General features: G+C 46.7%; 1 protein-coding gene across 4 annotated transcripts in view; it reads left to right on the forward strand.

Annotated features, from left to right (window-relative positions):
• Positions 1-68: 68 nt before the first annotated feature.
• The window catches only part of LOC308574966 (5'-3' exonuclease PLD3-like), a 29,646-nt gene continuing 12,392 nt past the window's right edge, over positions 69-17,322 (forward strand). The window contains exons 1-9 of one of the 4 annotated variants that reach the window (XM_081173301.1): positions 69-187; positions 629-878; positions 2,925-3,277; positions 9,091-9,294; positions 10,517-10,711; positions 11,508-11,774; positions 13,330-13,514; positions 14,546-14,729; positions 16,639-16,753. In XM_081173301.1, the coding sequence (XP_081029427.1) occupies positions 3,188-3,277; positions 9,091-9,294; positions 10,517-10,711; positions 11,508-11,774; positions 13,330-13,514; positions 14,546-14,729; positions 16,639-16,753 (1,240 nt within the window). In that variant the 5' untranslated portion in view covers positions 69-187; positions 629-878; positions 2,925-3,187. Of the gene's footprint in view, positions 188-626; positions 879-2,012; positions 2,089-2,924; positions 3,278-9,090; positions 9,295-10,516; positions 10,712-11,507; positions 11,775-13,329; positions 13,515-14,545; positions 14,730-16,638; positions 16,754-17,322 lie in introns of those variants that run through there. The other 3 variants (XM_081173303.1, XM_081173304.1, XM_081173302.1) reach the window with 3 other exon arrangements.

Genomic DNA, 17,322 nt, shown 5'->3' on the forward strand with positions numbered 1-17,322 from the left:
AGCCTGAGTGGTCACCCCACCCTTGGCCCTTATCGCCGATTGGTCGGATCGTCCTAGAACTGAATCGGAGGAGGGAGAGCTTCGGTTTCCATAGTTACTAGGGAGTTGCGAGGCGATGGAAGGGGACCGCGTCGCTGTTGCTGCTTATGCAAATATTGTTTTGCATACATTTTGCTAATATATGCAGGTTACATAATTATTCATTGCTCACAAATACTAAATAAAAAACAAACTTTTATTATTTTCACAATAATCATAATAATTATAACAAGAGTAACTATATTTTATATTATTATATTTATTATTAATAATTAGTATGAGTAATTATTGAGTAGTCTGGTAAAGTGCTTTCCCATATATCAGGTACTTTGCAACAAAAAAATAAAAAACCATTTATTGTCTCCCCCCCTTTTTTCCCCAAATGGATGCTTATACTGTAGTTGTAATGGTCGATTGTGAACCATCCCAAACGGCAGCAAAGAAAAGTATATTGTCAGGATTCGTCTGTCTGGGAATGGACTGTGCCTCTGGGGGTGAAGCCAAACCACTGGCGAATTGCAGTACCTGCTATGGCTGCAGAGAACTTGTAACTGCTGCCTCCTATGTTGTTTTTGCTGTGTTTGCAGAGTACTGAAGTGAGCTCTCTGGGGCGCAAGGCTGAGCAGGGTGTATGGAGGTCAGACCAGAAGACAAGACCCTTCTCTCATCCTCACTGATGTGGTCCAAAGGAAAGCAGAGCAATACATATGACACCAGCTTGGCTGCAGGAGTTGCCGGAAGGAGGCATACAAGACACCATCCAACCACCTTAAGGACTCTGCTCTGGATTAGGGTTTACTCCTTAGCCTTTTGTTCTCCCAAAGATGTCCCTCAAGGCAGTGAGTACAGTATATGGATTTTTTCTTAGCGGGGTGTCCATACTTTTTTTAAAGTGGGCCAGATTTGATGAAGTGAACATGCGTAAGGGCCGACCAAAGTTGTTGAGCTTTTCTTAGGATTTTACCTCATGAAATAAACTACCACAGGGGCCAGATTAAACTGACTGGCGGGCCGTATTAGGCCCCCCAAACGGACGTTGGACATACCTGCCTTAGGGTTTACTCCTGAAGACATTCTCATGAAAGAGTATAGTGGATGGGCTACCTTCCCATGTTGTTGAGCCCCATCTGCCCCTCATTTCCCTCTACAGCACTTACAATAACCGCCTTCTTGAGCGTTGGACCCACTATTGGTCTTATCCGCTCAATCTGCCATAGCCTGTCTTTGCATTCAGGGGAAATCCCTAACTCACCAAGAGTTTGAAACCCATTGGCTACCCTCACCTGGCACCTTCCATTCTCACAATCAATAAGACATTGCACACTTATTTGTCACTTTTACCTGACTTAAGTTTTACTTGGATGCTACAAAATTATTATTATAGTACAGTGGTACCTCTGGATGTGAACGGGATCCGTTCCGGAGCCCCGTTCACATCTTGAAGCAAACGCAACCTGTGTCTGCACGTGTAGTGATTTGCCACTTCTGCGCATGCGTGTGACATCATTTTGAGCATCTGCACATGCGCGAGCAGCAAAACCCGGAAGTAACACGCTCCGTTATTTCCGGGTCGCCGCAGAGCGCAACCCGAAAAGGCTTAACCTGAAGTGACTTCAACCCGAGGTATGACTGTATTGGGCTTTATCCAACATTACTCCTGCTTAGAGTAGGCCCGTTTAAATTAATAGGCAAGTCTTAGGTCCTTTAATTTTAGCAGGTCTATGAATATAATTTAGTTGGGTATGGCTTTTTAATTATTATTGACCAGGTGGAATGTATAATGTAGTTCACTTCCTTATTCATGGGAAGGATATTTCCAGTAGTACAGTCATACCTTGGAAGTCGAATGGAATCTGTTCCGGAAGTCCGTTTGACTTCCAAAACATTTGAAAACCAATTTGCGGCTTCTGAAGCTCCTGCAGCCAATCAGAAGCCATGGAAGCCACGTCGGACATTCAGGTTCCAAAAGAACATTCGCAAACAATCACTTCTGAGTTTGTGGCATTCAGGAGCCAAAACATCCGAGTTCCAGGGCATTCAGGTTCCAAGGTACAACTGTATAGATCAATTGCATTTAAAATATTTAGAATATATCATATTTATGTAACATTATTTAATATATTAGGCATATTTATATCCTGCTTTTCTACTTTAAACCATTCAATAGCCCTACTGTAGATAGCTAGCAACAAATGATGAAAGAAGGGAAATGCAAAAAATTAACAGTGTTCAAAAACCTCCGAAATCAGGTGTAGGTAGACTCATAGATGTGAAAATAGATGGATATGTTCTGCCTCCACTGTTAGAGGGATGGAGGAGTGGGTGGCATGGGTAAGTGCTGGCTTAGGGCAGACAGAGGCTGTTGGGGCAGCGTCTCATTTTCCCTAATGGATGATCCTTCACTGTGTGTACAGTGGTACCTCGGGTTACATACTCTTCAGGTTACATACGCTTCAGGTTTCAGACTCTGCTAACCCAGAAATAATGCTTCAGGTTAAGAACTTTGCTTCAGGATGAGAACAGAAATTGTGCTCCGGCGGCGCAGCGGCAGCAGGAGGCCCCATTAGCTAAAGTGGTGCTTCAGGTTAAGAACAGTTTCAGGTTAAGTACGGACCTCCGGAACGAATTAAGTACTTAACCCGAGGTACCACTGTATTAATTCACTTCAAAGCATGGTAATCCATGATAAGCTAGCTCTGCCCCGAACATCTTTGCCAAAGCCCTACACCTGGTGGCACCAGCAGGCTTAGAAGGCCAATCAAACATCCTTCGCCTAGGCTGGAAAAACAGATACAACAATGTCTTCTGCTTTGTTTTTGTGTCTTTGGCTGCTCGCCTTCCTGCTGTTGCACCGGCTGATGTTCCTCTTTCTCTCCTTTCCACAGCGGCCACTAGGAGTCAGCTGTCAGAAGGCGAAGCCTGTATATGTAAACAACCCGCCAGCCAATTGCCGCCTCCTGTCATTTCAAATCCATCCAGTGGGTTTCTTTTTGAATTGTTAACGTCTCTGTGAGTCAGAGCCTTCCTGACAGATCGCTTGCGCTTTCGAACAGGGCACCCGGCAGTGGAAATCTTTGGAGGGGGCTGCTGGTGGTGGGAGATCTTTCCTACCCGCTGAAGATCCCTTCCTTCTCCGACCTGACACGACATGAGGAGGAAAGAACCCACATCGGGCAGGTCCAGGGACACGCCGGTGAGGAGGTCGAGTCGCTTGCAACCGGACAGAGTTGGAGAACAGGTGAGGCGTGGAAAAGTTTGCAGGATGCATGCTCAGATCCCAGCATATCCATGGAAAGGGAGTTAGGTTCCAGGGCTGGGGAAGACCCTTGCGCTGCCAGAGTTAGGCAGCTAGATGGACCAATCAGTCCGAGCGCCAAGCTGCTTCCTGTACCAGCTGGACAGCTCCTCAGTGGGAACAACCTGCCTTTCCAACAGTGAAGAAATCTAAAATAGTGGTTCCCTAATTTCCACCACTTCTTGCACCACTTGAAAATTGCTGAGGGTCTCGGCGCACCACTTAATTATTTTCTTCTACCTGCGGTGCTGTGCTAGACCAGGCAGTGGCATAGCGTGGGGGGTGCAGGGGGGGCCGGCCGCACCGGGCGCAACATCTGGGGGGGGGGCGCTCGCACTCGTAGCTCTCTGCCCCTACCTGGCTCACTTACTCTCTCCACGGGTTAGGGGGCACAAATTACTTGCCTTGTCCCGGGTGCTGACAACCCACGCTACGCCACTGAGACCAGGCATAGGCAAACTCAGCCCTCCAGATGTTTGGGACTACAACTCCCATCATCCCTAGCTAATAGGACCAGTGGTCAGGGATGATGGGAATTGTAGTCTCAAAAACATCTGGAGGGCCGAATTTGCCTATGCCTGTGCTAAACGCTGCATAATTTCTAACTGTATTCTTGTTGCTGCTTTTATTTCTTACATATTGTATTTAATTGTACAGTCATACCTTGGCTCACCTAGCAGTTCGAAAGCATGTCAAAGTGCAAGTAGATAAATAGGTACCGCTCCAGCGGGAAGGTAAACGGTGTTTCCGTGCGCTGCTCTGGTTCGCCAGAAGAGGCTTAGTCATGCTGGCCACATGACCTGGAAGCTGTCTGTGGACAAACGCCGGCTCCCTCGGCCTATAGAGCGAGATGAGCGCGCAACCCCTGAGTCGGACATGAGTGCTCCGGTTTTTGAAAGATTTTTGGAAGCTGAATGTCCAGCGCGGCTTCTGCTGCTTCTGATTGCCTGCAGGAGCTTTGGTTTCTGAACGTTTTGGAAGTTGAACCGACTTGCGAAATGGATTCCGTTTGACTTCCAAGGTACGACTGTATTACTGTTTCAACAGCACAGAATGCAAATTGTAATGCAGTAAAACGCAGTATAACGAAAGACGCTGTACCTCCCTTCTCAGAGGTAGTATGCCTCTGAATAGCCCTCTTCAAATATCTAAAGGGCTGCCACATGGAAGGCGGAGCAAGCTTGTTTTCTCCTGCTCTGGTGGGTAGGACTCGAACCCATGGCTTCAGCTTACAAGAAAGGAGATTCCGATTAAACATCAGGAAGAATGTTCTGACCATACGATCTGTTCGACCGTGGAACTGGCTTCCATGAGAGATTGTGGACTCTCCTTCCTTGGAGGTGATGGCCATCTGTCAGGGATGCTTTAGCTGAGATTCGTGCATTGCAGTGGGTTGGACTAGATGACCCTTGGGGTCTCTTCCAGCTCTATGACTGGGAATAGAAGAAGAAGAAGAGTTTGGATTTGATATCCCGCCTTTCACTCCCTTTAAGGAGTCTCAAAGCGGCTAACATTCTCCTTTCCCTTCCTCCCCCACAACAAACACTCTGTGAGGTGAGTGGGGCTGAGAGACTTCAGAGAAGTGTGACTGGCCCAAGGTCACCCAGCAGCTGCATGTGGAGGAGCAGGGAAGCGAACCCGGTTCACCAGATTACGAGACTACCGCTCTTAACCACTACACCACACTGGCTCTCTGGCAATCACAAGTGGGAAGAGTTGCTCTTTCACTCATGCCATGCTTGTGGGTTTCCAACAAGGATCGGGGTGGCTACCGTGAGAACAGGGTGCTGGCCCAGATGAGCCATTGCCTTGACCCAGCATGCTCTTCGTATGTCCTTACGTTAAGCAATAAAAATACAATCAAAAATCAATATGAATGCTCAATGTGATGGATGTGCAGGGACGCGGACTTACAAAAAATATTGGGGGGGCCCGGGAAAGCTCATGAATAATAAATAAGCTCATGAATATGCAAATAAAGTGGCTCCGGCCCTAAATAGGGCAAGCCACGCCCCCCAGCCAGCCGATTGGCTGGCTGGGAGGTGTGGCCAGTCGGGATTCCCCTGTTCTCGCGGGATTTCCGGCAGTGCCTCCGATTAGGGCGCGCGGCTGGCTGGCTGGCGAAGGAGCAGGTGAGGAGGAGGCGGGCGACGGCGCTCTGCTGAAAGGCCTCCTGGGGCCTCCTGCTGCTGCCGTGCCGCCGGAGCACAATTTCTGTTCTCATCCTGAAGCAAAGTTCTTAACCCAAGGTACTATTTCTGGGTTAGCGGAGTCTGTAACCTGAAGCGTATGTAACCCGAGGTACCACTGTACTTCTCCTGATTTCTAGTTACCAGCAAAGCAACTATTATTGCAGATTGCTAATGAAGCAAAATTCAGATATCTGGGTGCAGTTGACAATGTTTCTCCCGCCTCCGTCCCAAAACTGGCAATAACGTTGATGGATTTTGTCAGCCCACAGCAATAGGGAATCCCATTGCTGTTGTTAGTAGCATTACTTGGTTGCATTATACCAAAAGTCTCAAGGTGACTTTGCAAGACGATTAAATCAAAACTAAAAGATAACCACCACAGTAAAAGCTGAAATCATGCATAAATATGTATCATTTGGTGTGGTGTGAATTGATTGAACAGGTGAGCAACCATCCACAGCAGCAAAAAATTGCTGTTAGTGGTGATGGACTTTAAATGATATTTTCAGTATATGTCTGTGTATGATTCTAATCCAAGGTGAAACAGCAAAAGTGTCAATGTAAGATGTCTAGTATGTCTCACTTCACGGCCTTTATAGTCAATTCATACATTTTAATTAAAGTAAATCTTAATTTTTAAAAATATATGTATATCTGTATCTGTATCTCTATATCTAATTACCAGGCAGGTTCCTAAGTGGTTTCAGAGTATTTGCTCTCTTGGGTCAGAATACTTGCAGGGCAGGAACAACATTTCCCCTTAGATCATCTTAAAAAGCTGATAATTCGGGAAAGGGGCCTGAAACATTCCTGAGGGGTCAGCCTCCCTCCCTCTGGTGCTGAAGGAAATTGCCTCTGTGCCACACTAATGTGTCAAATGCTTGAACCAGGAATGGGAAATATGTGGCCCTCCACAGGTGGTTGGACTACAGCTCCTATCAGCCAGCATATGACCATTGGCTGGGAATGATGGAACCCGGAGCCTGGCAACATCTGGAAGGCCACGGGTTCCCTAAACTGGCCTTTAAACTTCATATTTGATGGAGAAGTGAATCTTGAATCAATAGCTGGATTTTGAACACCGCTTTTGGAAGGGGAGCCACAATTCAATAGCAGAGCACAGACTTTGCTCTGTAGAAGGTTCCTGCTTCACCTCTTTGCTTCACCTACATTGGCTCCCAGTACATTTCCGAGCACAATTCAAAGTGTTGGTGCTGACCTTTCAAGCCCTAAATGGCCTCGGTCCAGTATATCTGAAGGAGCGTCTCCACGCCCATCATTCTACCCGGACACTGAGGTCCAGCACCAAGGGCCTTCTGGCGGTTCCCTCACTGTGAGAAGCCAAGTTACAGGGAACCAGACAGAGAGCCTTCTCGGTAGTGGCGCCCACCCTGTGGAACGCCCTCCCACCAGATGTCAAAGAGAACAACAACTACCAGACTTTTAGAAGACATCTGAAGGCAGCCCTGTTTAGGGAAGCTTTTAATATTTGATGTATGACAGTATTTTAATATTTTTTTTGGAAGCCGCCCAGAGTGGCTAGGGAAACCCAGCCAGATGGGCACGGTATAAATAAATTATTATTATTATTATTATTATTATTATTATTATTATTATTATTATTATTATTATTATTATCTTGGCACCTCCAGTTTAAAAGGAACTCTTGGATGATGATGATGACGATGACGACGATTTTATTTGTACCCTACCCATCTGACTGTGTTGCCCCAGCCACACTGGGCAGCTTCCAGCATATACAAAAACATAATAAAGCAGTAAACATTAAACTTCCCTATATAGGGCTGCCTTCAGATGTTTTCTAAAGCCTCTGAGCTTGCAAGGAGTGACACAAATGAAAGTTTACAGCAGCATCTTGCACTGACCATGCACTCACCCTTGCAGAGAAGTGGGCTTTGATGTCTCGGTGAGGAGGAGAAGGGGAGATCTCAGAGAGGTTGGGCACACTAAGGGCATCGTGCCCGAAGCCCATCCTGCCCCCACAAACTGGAACGGGCACTGGCCATACTGGCTATGGGAGCTGGAGTCCAGTAACTTTTGTATGGCTGCAGGTTTACCCATCAGCGGCGGCTGGTCCAATAGGGAGGCAGTAGCAGAGCATGCAGGAGATTAAAGTTGCAGTGGCACCTCTTCTTAAAAAAGATCACAGGCTGCTGGGCTGTGAAAGGCTTTCCAGCTGAGAAACCAGAAAGCCAGATGGCAGCGTTGACAGCAATGCTGGGGTTAGATCACTCAGACGCCTGACTTGGGCAAAGGCAGCTCTTGCAGCTCAGGCTCCTTTCAAAGGGCAGGAAGTTTTCTGTGTGAGTGGCGGGCAGAGAGCTCCTATCTCTTTGTGACTGTAAAAACATCTGTGCAGCAAGAGGAAACTCCCAGGGGAGCTGCCTTGCGCTAATTGCAAGTAACGGTTGCGGATGGCACCCCTTGGGTCGAAGCCTTCGCACACATGTGTGCTTTCTCTCGCACAATCCGTCAGAGCACCATTACTCCCTCAAGTCGCTTTTGGATGATGACAGGGTGATCGGTTCTTTTCCTTTATTTTTTTAAATAGATTTTATTAAAGTTTGAAAAATAATTTAAAGGTTAATATCAGAGAGCTTTTCATCAAGGATAAAAAAACTAAGAAAGAAAGAATTCCAATTCCTCATCTGTCAGCTATATGTAGAAAATTATTCAATACAGCTACTCCAAGATAACACCCAACAAATTCACTTTCTATAAACTATTACAGTGGTACCTCAGGTTACATACGCTTCAGGTTACAGACTCCGCTAACCCAGAAATAATGCTTCAGGTTAAGAACTTTGCTTCAGGATAAGAACAGAAATCGTGCTCCGGCAGCGCGGCGGCAGCAGGAGGCCCCATTAGCTAAAGTGGTGCTTCAGGTTAAGAACAGATTCAGGTTAAGAACGGACCTCCAGAACGAATTAAGTACTTAACCTGAGGTACCACTGTATTACCTTTAGTCCCCAAACCCAGATACAGTGATACCTTGGTTCTCGAACTTAATCCGTTTGACTCCCAAAACCGTTCAAAAGCCAAGGCGCGGCTTCTGATTGGCTGCAGGAGCTTCCTGCACTCAAGTGGAAGCCGCGTCGGACGTTCGGCTTCCGAAAAAACATTTGCAACTTACTTCCGGGTTTGCGGAGTTTGGGAGCCGATTTGTTTTGGAGCCAAGCCGTTTGAATAGTGTGTCATGTTCATTTTCTTATTCACGCAAAAAGTCTACAAGGGTTTTCCACCCTTTAGTAAATGTCGACAATGGTTTTTCTCTGATTAAAAACATCAAGGGTGATCAGTTCTGATGGCTCCTTGAAACATGTTTCTTAATTTTGGAAGGCACCAGGATTATTCCCAGGATTGTTGGGGGCAGAGAGGATGTGCTTTATAAGTGCGTTAGGTGTATAGTGCATACGCAGTCCTCATCAACCCTCTTTCTGTACAATAACAAAACAAAAACCCGCTGCTAAGAGGAAGTGCCCCAATATACTGTAAGGCACCAGCTGCCAATCAACACAACTCTGCGCTGTTTCTCAAACGCAGGTTTCAAGGGAACCGCAAAGCTTCAGAGGAAGTCATGTCGCTGACATCCTTTCGCCCAGGGAGAGCATCAGAGCTCACAGGAAGCAGGCCGAGCCAGCCAAGGACCCATCGCCCAGTCCCCCCAGAGGTCCTTCGCAATCGTCGGAAGAAGCAGAAGCTCATGAAGACAGCGGGCAAACCGTGTTGGAAAGAGACACTACCTTGGTGAGTCTATTTCAGCTTGTTGAGGCAGCTGGACTTTGGCATAGCTGTCAACCGTCCCTTATTTGGCGGGAAAGTCCCTTATCCCAGCGCTGTGTCCCGCTGCTGTCCCTTATTGATGATGTCCCTTAAATTTCCCGGTTTTCAAAGGAAGCAGCTCCTCTCCCTCCCTCCCTGCCGACCAGGGAGGAGGGAGGCTCCAACTGTGTTGCTTGGCTGCGTTGCTCACCCAATAAGGAGTCTAAGAACGACTGGGGGGTGGAGCTTGCATGCTTTGTGCCGATCAAATAGGCCGCATTACCTGGGGACTCTCCTTTGCTCGGCGCTTCCCAGCGGAGAGGTGACAGTGGTTTTCCTTGCTGCATCCCCTTTGCTGGGTTGCTGCGCTGTGGGAACCACCGCTTGAGGCTTCGTTTGGCTGCTGGTTGACTAAAATCCCTTATTTTGGCTGCTGATCCCTTATTTTCGAGGCTGCTAGTCCCGTATTTTCAAATCTGTAAGTTGACAGCTATGGACTTTGGCAATAGCTGTGCAACAAAGACAGGGTCACTCTCAGGGCTGGGGGTGTACAATCCAAACCTTTCTCTTTCCTCTCCAAATTCAGAACCAAACTAAATGTACCACAGGGAGATATACTTACTTATCTATTGCACAAGTGGGGGAAATTTTCCGGTCCAAGGGCCGCTTTCCTTTCTTGGCAACGTTCCGAGGGCCACGCGCCAAAACTGACCTAGGTCACACAGGCGCATCATTTATTTGTAGCACATTGCTTCCCCCAAATAATCTTGGCAAATGTGGTTTGTTAAAGGCAATTGGGCATTGTAGCTCTTTGAGGGATGGACTACAGTCCCCAGAAGTCTTTGGGGAAAGTCATGTAAATTAAATGTGTGGCGTGGATGCGGCCTTCCTTGAATCCGGCGTGACTTACTTCTATGTAAGGAGGCGCAAGATTGCTGAGTCAGGTGACAATGTGAAACAGGGAGTGTTGAAAGGGCTAGAATAATAGGCAGAGGGATACAGGAAGTCTTTGTCAGACCCTCAAGCTGTTGTGGGACTCCAGCTCCCATCAGCCTCAGCCAGCATTGCCAACAGTCAGAGATGATGGGAGCTGGAGTCCAGGGTGGGGTGGGGGCTTCCACTGCTAACAAACAAACAAACAAACAAATAAATAAATAAATGGGGAAAGTACCGTTCGGAAGGTCAGCTGCCTTGTTTCTTCTGTCAGTCAGGATTTGGTTCACAGGCAGAGTCCATTAATAGTAAGAGGACAACGACAACCAAGATGGCTGCCACAACTGGGCTCACTGAACGTAAAAAGACATCCCTCCATTTTCCTTTTCAGTCCCCCTTTGTAAGGCTGAGGAGACTGGATGTGCCACAGGAAGAGGAGCCTTCCCCACCCCAAAATGGGGCAAAGGAGGTAACAAGGGAGGCGTAACAAGAACAGGGGTCTTTTTTTAAGCAGAGCCATCTGAGGAAATGGCTGCTTCCTCCATTTGAGGAAATGGCTGCTTCCTCCAGGAAATGAAATCTTCCTCCATTTCCCAGTAGGGACATTGGAAGCTGCCTTATACTGAGACCATCGATCCATTTAGCTCAGTATCGTCTGCACTGATTGGCAGCAGCTCTCCAGGATTTCAGGCAGGGAATCTCTCCCAGCCATACCTGGAGGACTGGACAGGGGACTGTCAGCATCTTGTACCGCAGGAGCAAGCAAACCAGAAACTCTTCCATTTAACTGTGTTTCCAATTTTGTCCGAACCGGAGGGGAAAGAATGTTAAACCAGCTTACAACCATGGCTTAATATCCTGGCTTGTTTCCAGCCTGTTACTTCTTGTTTTCCTATTTGAATGAAATGTGAAACTACAGGTTGAGTGGAGAACCTTGGGACTGGATGCGGCCCTCCAGGCCCCTCTGTCAGGCACTTGGAACTCTCCCCAGCCACACACACCCTCTCTCCATGCTGTGGAGTTAATATTTACATCTGTAGCCCCACCCACTTCTTCTTCTGGCCCCACCTACCACTGCCATGTGGCCTCTGGAAAGTTACTTAGATATGAAATCGGCCCTTGGTCTGAAAAATGGAAGACTTCCTTGTTTGGTAGCTTGCTTACTCAGAGGGACAGCGTGTATGTGATCAAAAGACTCATTCGGATCTCGGCACGTGAAGCCGAGATACGATTTTCACAACATGAGCTTTTCCCTCTCTTGCCAGCTGCCTCAACCAAACATCGAGTGGGAAGTGGTGAAAGACAAGAGGGCCCGGCTGCAGGTTCTGGAGACCTCTCAGCCGCAAAGCACCAAGGCCAGGCCCCAGATGGAGAGGAGGACAACGGCCAGCTCACAAGGCAGGGTGGAAAACGAGACGTTTGCCCTTGGGCAGCAGAGCAGGACAGGAATCACTGCCAGGTCCAAGGCGCCAACCATGAAGAAGGCCGACTCCTCTAAGTCACAGGCAGGAGCCCCCCAAAAGTGGGCCAAGGTATATTAGAGAATCCCAAAGCATGCTCCAACATACCCCATATATTCTCACTAAACTGCTTTAATCTGCGGAACAGGTACTTTCACAAGTGCCACGTAATGTTTATTCTACCCTGGCAAGGAAACAATCCTTTTAGTGTGGCAGCGCTTAGTCTCTGGAACTCCCTGCTGATTGGCAAGCATCTTCGTTGTACTGTTTTAGGTGCTTGCTTAAAACTTTTTATTGTTGTTTGCGCACGTCTAAACATTCCGCACAAAGACAAGCCTGTCGTTCCACACAAAGGCAGGGCAAGAACTGCCACAATGGTGAGGCAATGCAATTAAAAATATGGTAAAACTGAAACAGGTTTAGAAACATCTACAAAGCAGTCTTTAGCAAAATCTAAAAATGTGCAGAACAGTCGCAGGCTCCCACAGCTGATAATTGCAAGGTTGCCAGAAACTGTTGCACACATTTGTTTTGAAACTTATGGGTTTTATCTATATTTTGGTAAATTTTAAGTCTACTACTTTTTAAAGTGTGATTGTGTTGATATTTTATTCTAAATATTTCATATCGTTTTGTGCCAACCACTTAAGGTTTCTTGCTGATTAAGTGGTATATAAATCTGGTTAAATAAAAAAATTAACATGGAGGCAAAAACACACAGAGTTTGAAATGTATGAGATAGTTGCTTTCTCAGTGGGGTGACAGAGGACACCCCCAGACTCGCTATTTTTGAGTGAAATTCAGTCACCTATCGGCAAATTCTGGCTGTGCAATTCTAGTTGTTTTGGAGCACTTGTGCAACAAACCCACTTCCTCAAAAGATCTGACTTTTGGCGACAAGGAAAGCAATAGTGGAAACGTGTGGGATTACATTTACTTTGACACGCTATCATACCTCTCCACAAACAAATCAGAATGAATGCTCATACTAGAAAGGTGCATAAATGACTCAGTGGTAGAGCCTCAGCCCAGTATATCTGAAGGAGCACCTCCACCCCCTTTGTTCAGCCTGGACTCTGAAGTCTAGCTCTGAGGGCCTTCTGGCAGTTCCCTCACTGCGAGAAGTGAAGCTACAGCGAACCAGGCAGAGGGCCTTCTCAGTAGTGGCACCCTCCCTGTGGAACGCCCTCCCATCAGATAAACAACTAAACGAATTTTAAAAGACATCTGAAGGCAGCCCTATTTAGGAAAGTTTTTAATATTTGATGGGCAGGGAAACCCAGGCAGATGCGCAGGAAGACATTCCCTGTCTGAAACGCTGATAGTGGGGTAGGAGAGCTGGAAAAAATGCCAATATATTTATTTCACATCTGGCAACCCATGTGCCCTTTGGTTTCAGATAGTGCATAGGTAGACGGGTCTAAAAAGCCCAGGACGCAAATTTTCATGGCCCTCCAGCAGCTATGACGGCTCATTTACCAAAAGTAACTTATTTAGCGTTAACTCCAAAAGTGTATACTCGATTCTGACCAAACTAAGCCTCCTAGAGCAAAATGTACATTGGGCTTAGTCTGGAGATGGCACTAAATAATGTCCTTCTTCCTCTCAACCCCTTTTGTCTTCTCAGCGTCTCCCGTATCGGTCCGTTCTCTGTTTCCTTCTCTTCTTGCTTATCCTGGGCTTTGTTTGCTGGTTCGCGTGGGAACACGGAAACCCCGGCTCCTTCCTGGGGCTGGTGGGATACGAAGCATGGAGATGGAGCAGCTTCCCGAAACTGTGGAATGCGGTGGAGGAGTGCAGTAGTCAGTGCAGGCAAGTAAGGGGCATGCGCATGTAAGGGCTACCAGCTATTATTTTTTATTATTAATTCAATTTAGGTACCGCTTTTATCAGAAGATCCCAGGGTTCGGTGTACAGATTTAAAAACACACTGCAGAACAATTAACAAAGAGATTACACGCACTGCATAACACAAATGTTGTAGACAATTTTGTTGAAACATGACAGCCTTTTATAAAACACTTTACTGATAATCCTGAAGAACGGCAACTACCGAAATCACAGGCTGGACTTTGGCAAACTTAACTAGATTGATCTGTCCTGGAGAGAGGAGCGGGGCAGGTTGTTTTTGTATCCTTCTCTTTCTCTCTTTTGTAATTGTTATGTGGTAAAGGTAAAGGGACCCCTGACCATTAGGTCCAGTCGTGGCCGACTCTGGGGTTGCGGCGCTCATCTTTCTTTATTGGCCGAGGGAGCCGGCGTACATCTTCCGGGTCATGTGGCCAGCATGACTAAGCCGCTTCTGGTGAACCAGAGCAGGGCATGGAAATGCCATTTACCTTCCCGCCAGAGTGGTACCTATTTATCTACTTGTACTTTAACATGCTTTCAAACTGCTAGGTTGGCAGGAGCAGGGACCGAGCAACGGGAGCTCACCCTGTCGCAGGGATTCGAACCGCCAACCTTCCAATCGGCAAGTCCTAGGCTCTGTGGTTTAACCCACAGCGTCACCTGCGTCCCTTAATTGTTATGTATTAGAAATCAGTAAAACTATATTTAAAAAGGAAACACTGAAAAAAGGAAAAAAGGGCTTTCAGCTGGGGGTGTTGTAGTCCAGGGGTGGGGGGAACCAGGGCAGAGCCTCGCCCTCCAAGCCTCTTGGTCTGGCCCTTGACGCTTTTCTCAGGCCGCACCCCTCTCACCATAGCACGGCATGTGGGATGGAAGAGATTCTGAAAAGAAACCCAGAATCCATGGGGTTGCCAACCTGTCCAACAATAGAAAACAGCACCACTGCATTTCTTTAGCCTTCACCTTCTCCCCTCTCTTCTTACTGGCTTTAGCCTGGTGTTGGTGGAGAGCATCCCGTCCACTTTGGATTACAAAACGCTGACTCCTCACCACCCAAGCATCTACCAGGCTTGGATGGACCTCTTGGATGGCGCCAACAGCAGTGTGGAGATAGCAGCTTTCTACTTCACCCTACGAGACTCCGATGTTCATGTGGAGGATCCCTCTTCGAAACAGGTCAGTCACTAGGATGGGACAATCTCTGTTCCAGTTTTTCTGTTTCTCCTTTTTCCAAGCTTCAGTCCTGTACATTTCCACATCTGTTTGCATTTTTTTTAAAAAAAGCCACGTGAAAATCAACCAGCATTTTACTGTATGCAGTTTTGCCTAACGCACACATTTTTGCAAATCAGTTTCTCCCAATAGAATGCATTTTGTATGTTATTTTCTCTTATAGGTGCATTGTTATGCACCCTTTACCCCAGAACATTATTTTTTGCACGTATTACTTGATTGGAAAACTGCATCGCAAAATTTGGAGAGCTGTGTGTTTGTGTAATGCAGTTTGTGTGAATTAGCTGGATATGCCTTTAAAAGCAAGGTGAATCCAATTTATCCCTCATGTGTTAGTCCTGGGCAGCTAGTGCTTGAGAGGTAGAACAATGCAAGGATGCATACAATCTTTACAGAGAAAATTATGCATCTTTACTAAATTAGGTAGGGCAGAAGTTTTCAACCTTTTTTTGAGTCCACGGTTCCCTTGACCAACTACATTATTTCTTGACACCCCTGTGGGTCTCAGGAGCCCAGTTATATCACCCCTTGCCTGCAGAGCTGGCAGCCTCTCATCCTTTTTTGGAACACCCTCCCCTGTGAACAGTTCCCTCAACCTCCTCTCCTCTCTCTCTCCTTGGGAGTCCTCTGGGCAGCAGCCCCTGGTCTCTGAGCTTCCCTTCACCATTCACCTGCAGATCTTATAGCCAGGACTGCTGCAATAGACAGCTGTGCAATCTTTTGAGTAGCAGAGACATACAGAGCCCAGGCCATCATGTAGGGGGTCTGTGGTGGGAGTATACAACCCCATTGTTTCAAGACATAACATTGTAGGGAAGTGAAAGTTTTATCTATTTTTTGCACCAGCAATATTCCCCCCAGAGGGAGGTGCACCGTTCCTGGAGGTACTGCAATACCAGGTCGATGCATGGAGTGGATGGAGCAAGCCCCTATTCCATCTCCCAGCTCCAAAAATCCATTTAATATATAGTCCTCAAATAGAGGACATATCAGATATTAAACTGATAAGAACAGATACTACACTTGATCTTAGCCAAAAGGCCGAGAAGCGATACCAAACTAAGCAAAAATTAAGCAGGTCTCCTTTTCCGCTGGCTTTTGAGGTGATGGTGGGTACTTGGCGCCGCAAAGCTCTCACCACCCCATCAGAATCAGCACCATTTCCAATTCCACAAAATACACTCTGACAACATTTCTACCTGTTTTCCAACTCAGCAGCCTCTTCATGGACAATTTAACCCCAAAACTAGATCATTCTTTCGATCTTGTCAATTTCTCAGCAGTCTGCCCGGTTGCTTGATGGCCATTGGTGTGCAATCTGCATAAACCCGCCCACTTACCTGTTAGGTGCTGCGTAACTGTTAACCAGCAGAGGTCGCAAAGGTTTCCCTTTGATAGCTTGCTGTTCATTCGAGAGCATCCTGCAAAAACAGCTGTGCAAGCCGAGCAAAGCAGTGCTGCAGAATAAATTTCCCCCTTAAAACATTGAAACGCTGTAAAAGGAATTCTTGGCGTGTAATGACTGGAGAAAATCTATCTGGTTCTGCAGATACTATTTCCTAGCAGAGCCAAATCCTTTAAGTTTACCTGAAGATTTACTTCCTTCTGCCCTTTCAACTTTGATTTGAGCACGAAATGCACATACAACTTTGCCATGAGTGTTTAATACCATCCTTTTACTGACTTTCCTTAATTAAATAAATTGCAGGTATCTCTGCCCCCCAAATTAATTCCCTTTTTCTTCAGGCACATAGAAATGAACCCGCAAATCTATTTGAGATGGAGATGTGAGCATCTCTAGGTTCCATGCATAGCAATACTGTAGTAAGCGTTGTGCTTGTCGTTCTTGCAGGGCAAGGCGGTGTTTGAGTCTCTGCGGTCCTTGCCTTCTCGTGGGGTGAAGCTCAGCATCGCTGTGAACAGCCCCCAGCTTTCCCAGTACGACACAGATGAATTGGCCCGCCATGGTAAGGTGTCACGTAGAGCAGGGTTTTTTGTACTGCTTGGAAACCTTTCAACATTCAACTGTTAGCCAGCTAAGGCTGTTGTATGCATTATTATACCATTAACGCACACTCATTCCCTCAAAGAATTCTGGGCAAGGGTCAATGGGGATTGTAACTCTTGTGAGGAGTAGAGTGCCCAGAATTCTTTGAGGGGGAGAATGTACAGTAAGCCCGCAACTTCTGCTCATTGAACTTGTGCACATTCAGCTTTATGCTCTTGACCAAAATAATAATGATAATGATAATAATTAAAAATAAGGCAGACAGGCATCCAGGAGAAAAGATTTTGGCAATCCCACCCACTATTGAACCAAGTGTGTTTTTACTGCAGTGATACCTCGGGTTACATACGCTTCAGGTTACAGATGCTTCAGGTTACAGACTCTGCTAACCCAGAAATATTACCTCAGGTTAAGAACTTTGTTTCAGGATGAGAACAGAAATTTTGCTCCAGCGGTGCGGCGGCAGCGGGAGGCCCCATTAGCTAAAGTGGTGCTTCAGGTTAAGAACAGTTTCAGGTTAAGAATGGA

Source organism: Podarcis bocagei, assembly GCF_964188305.1.
Source record: "Podarcis bocagei genome assembly, chromosome: 16".
Classification (NCBI taxonomy): domain Eukaryota; kingdom Metazoa; phylum Chordata; class Lepidosauria; order Squamata; family Lacertidae; genus Podarcis; species Podarcis bocagei.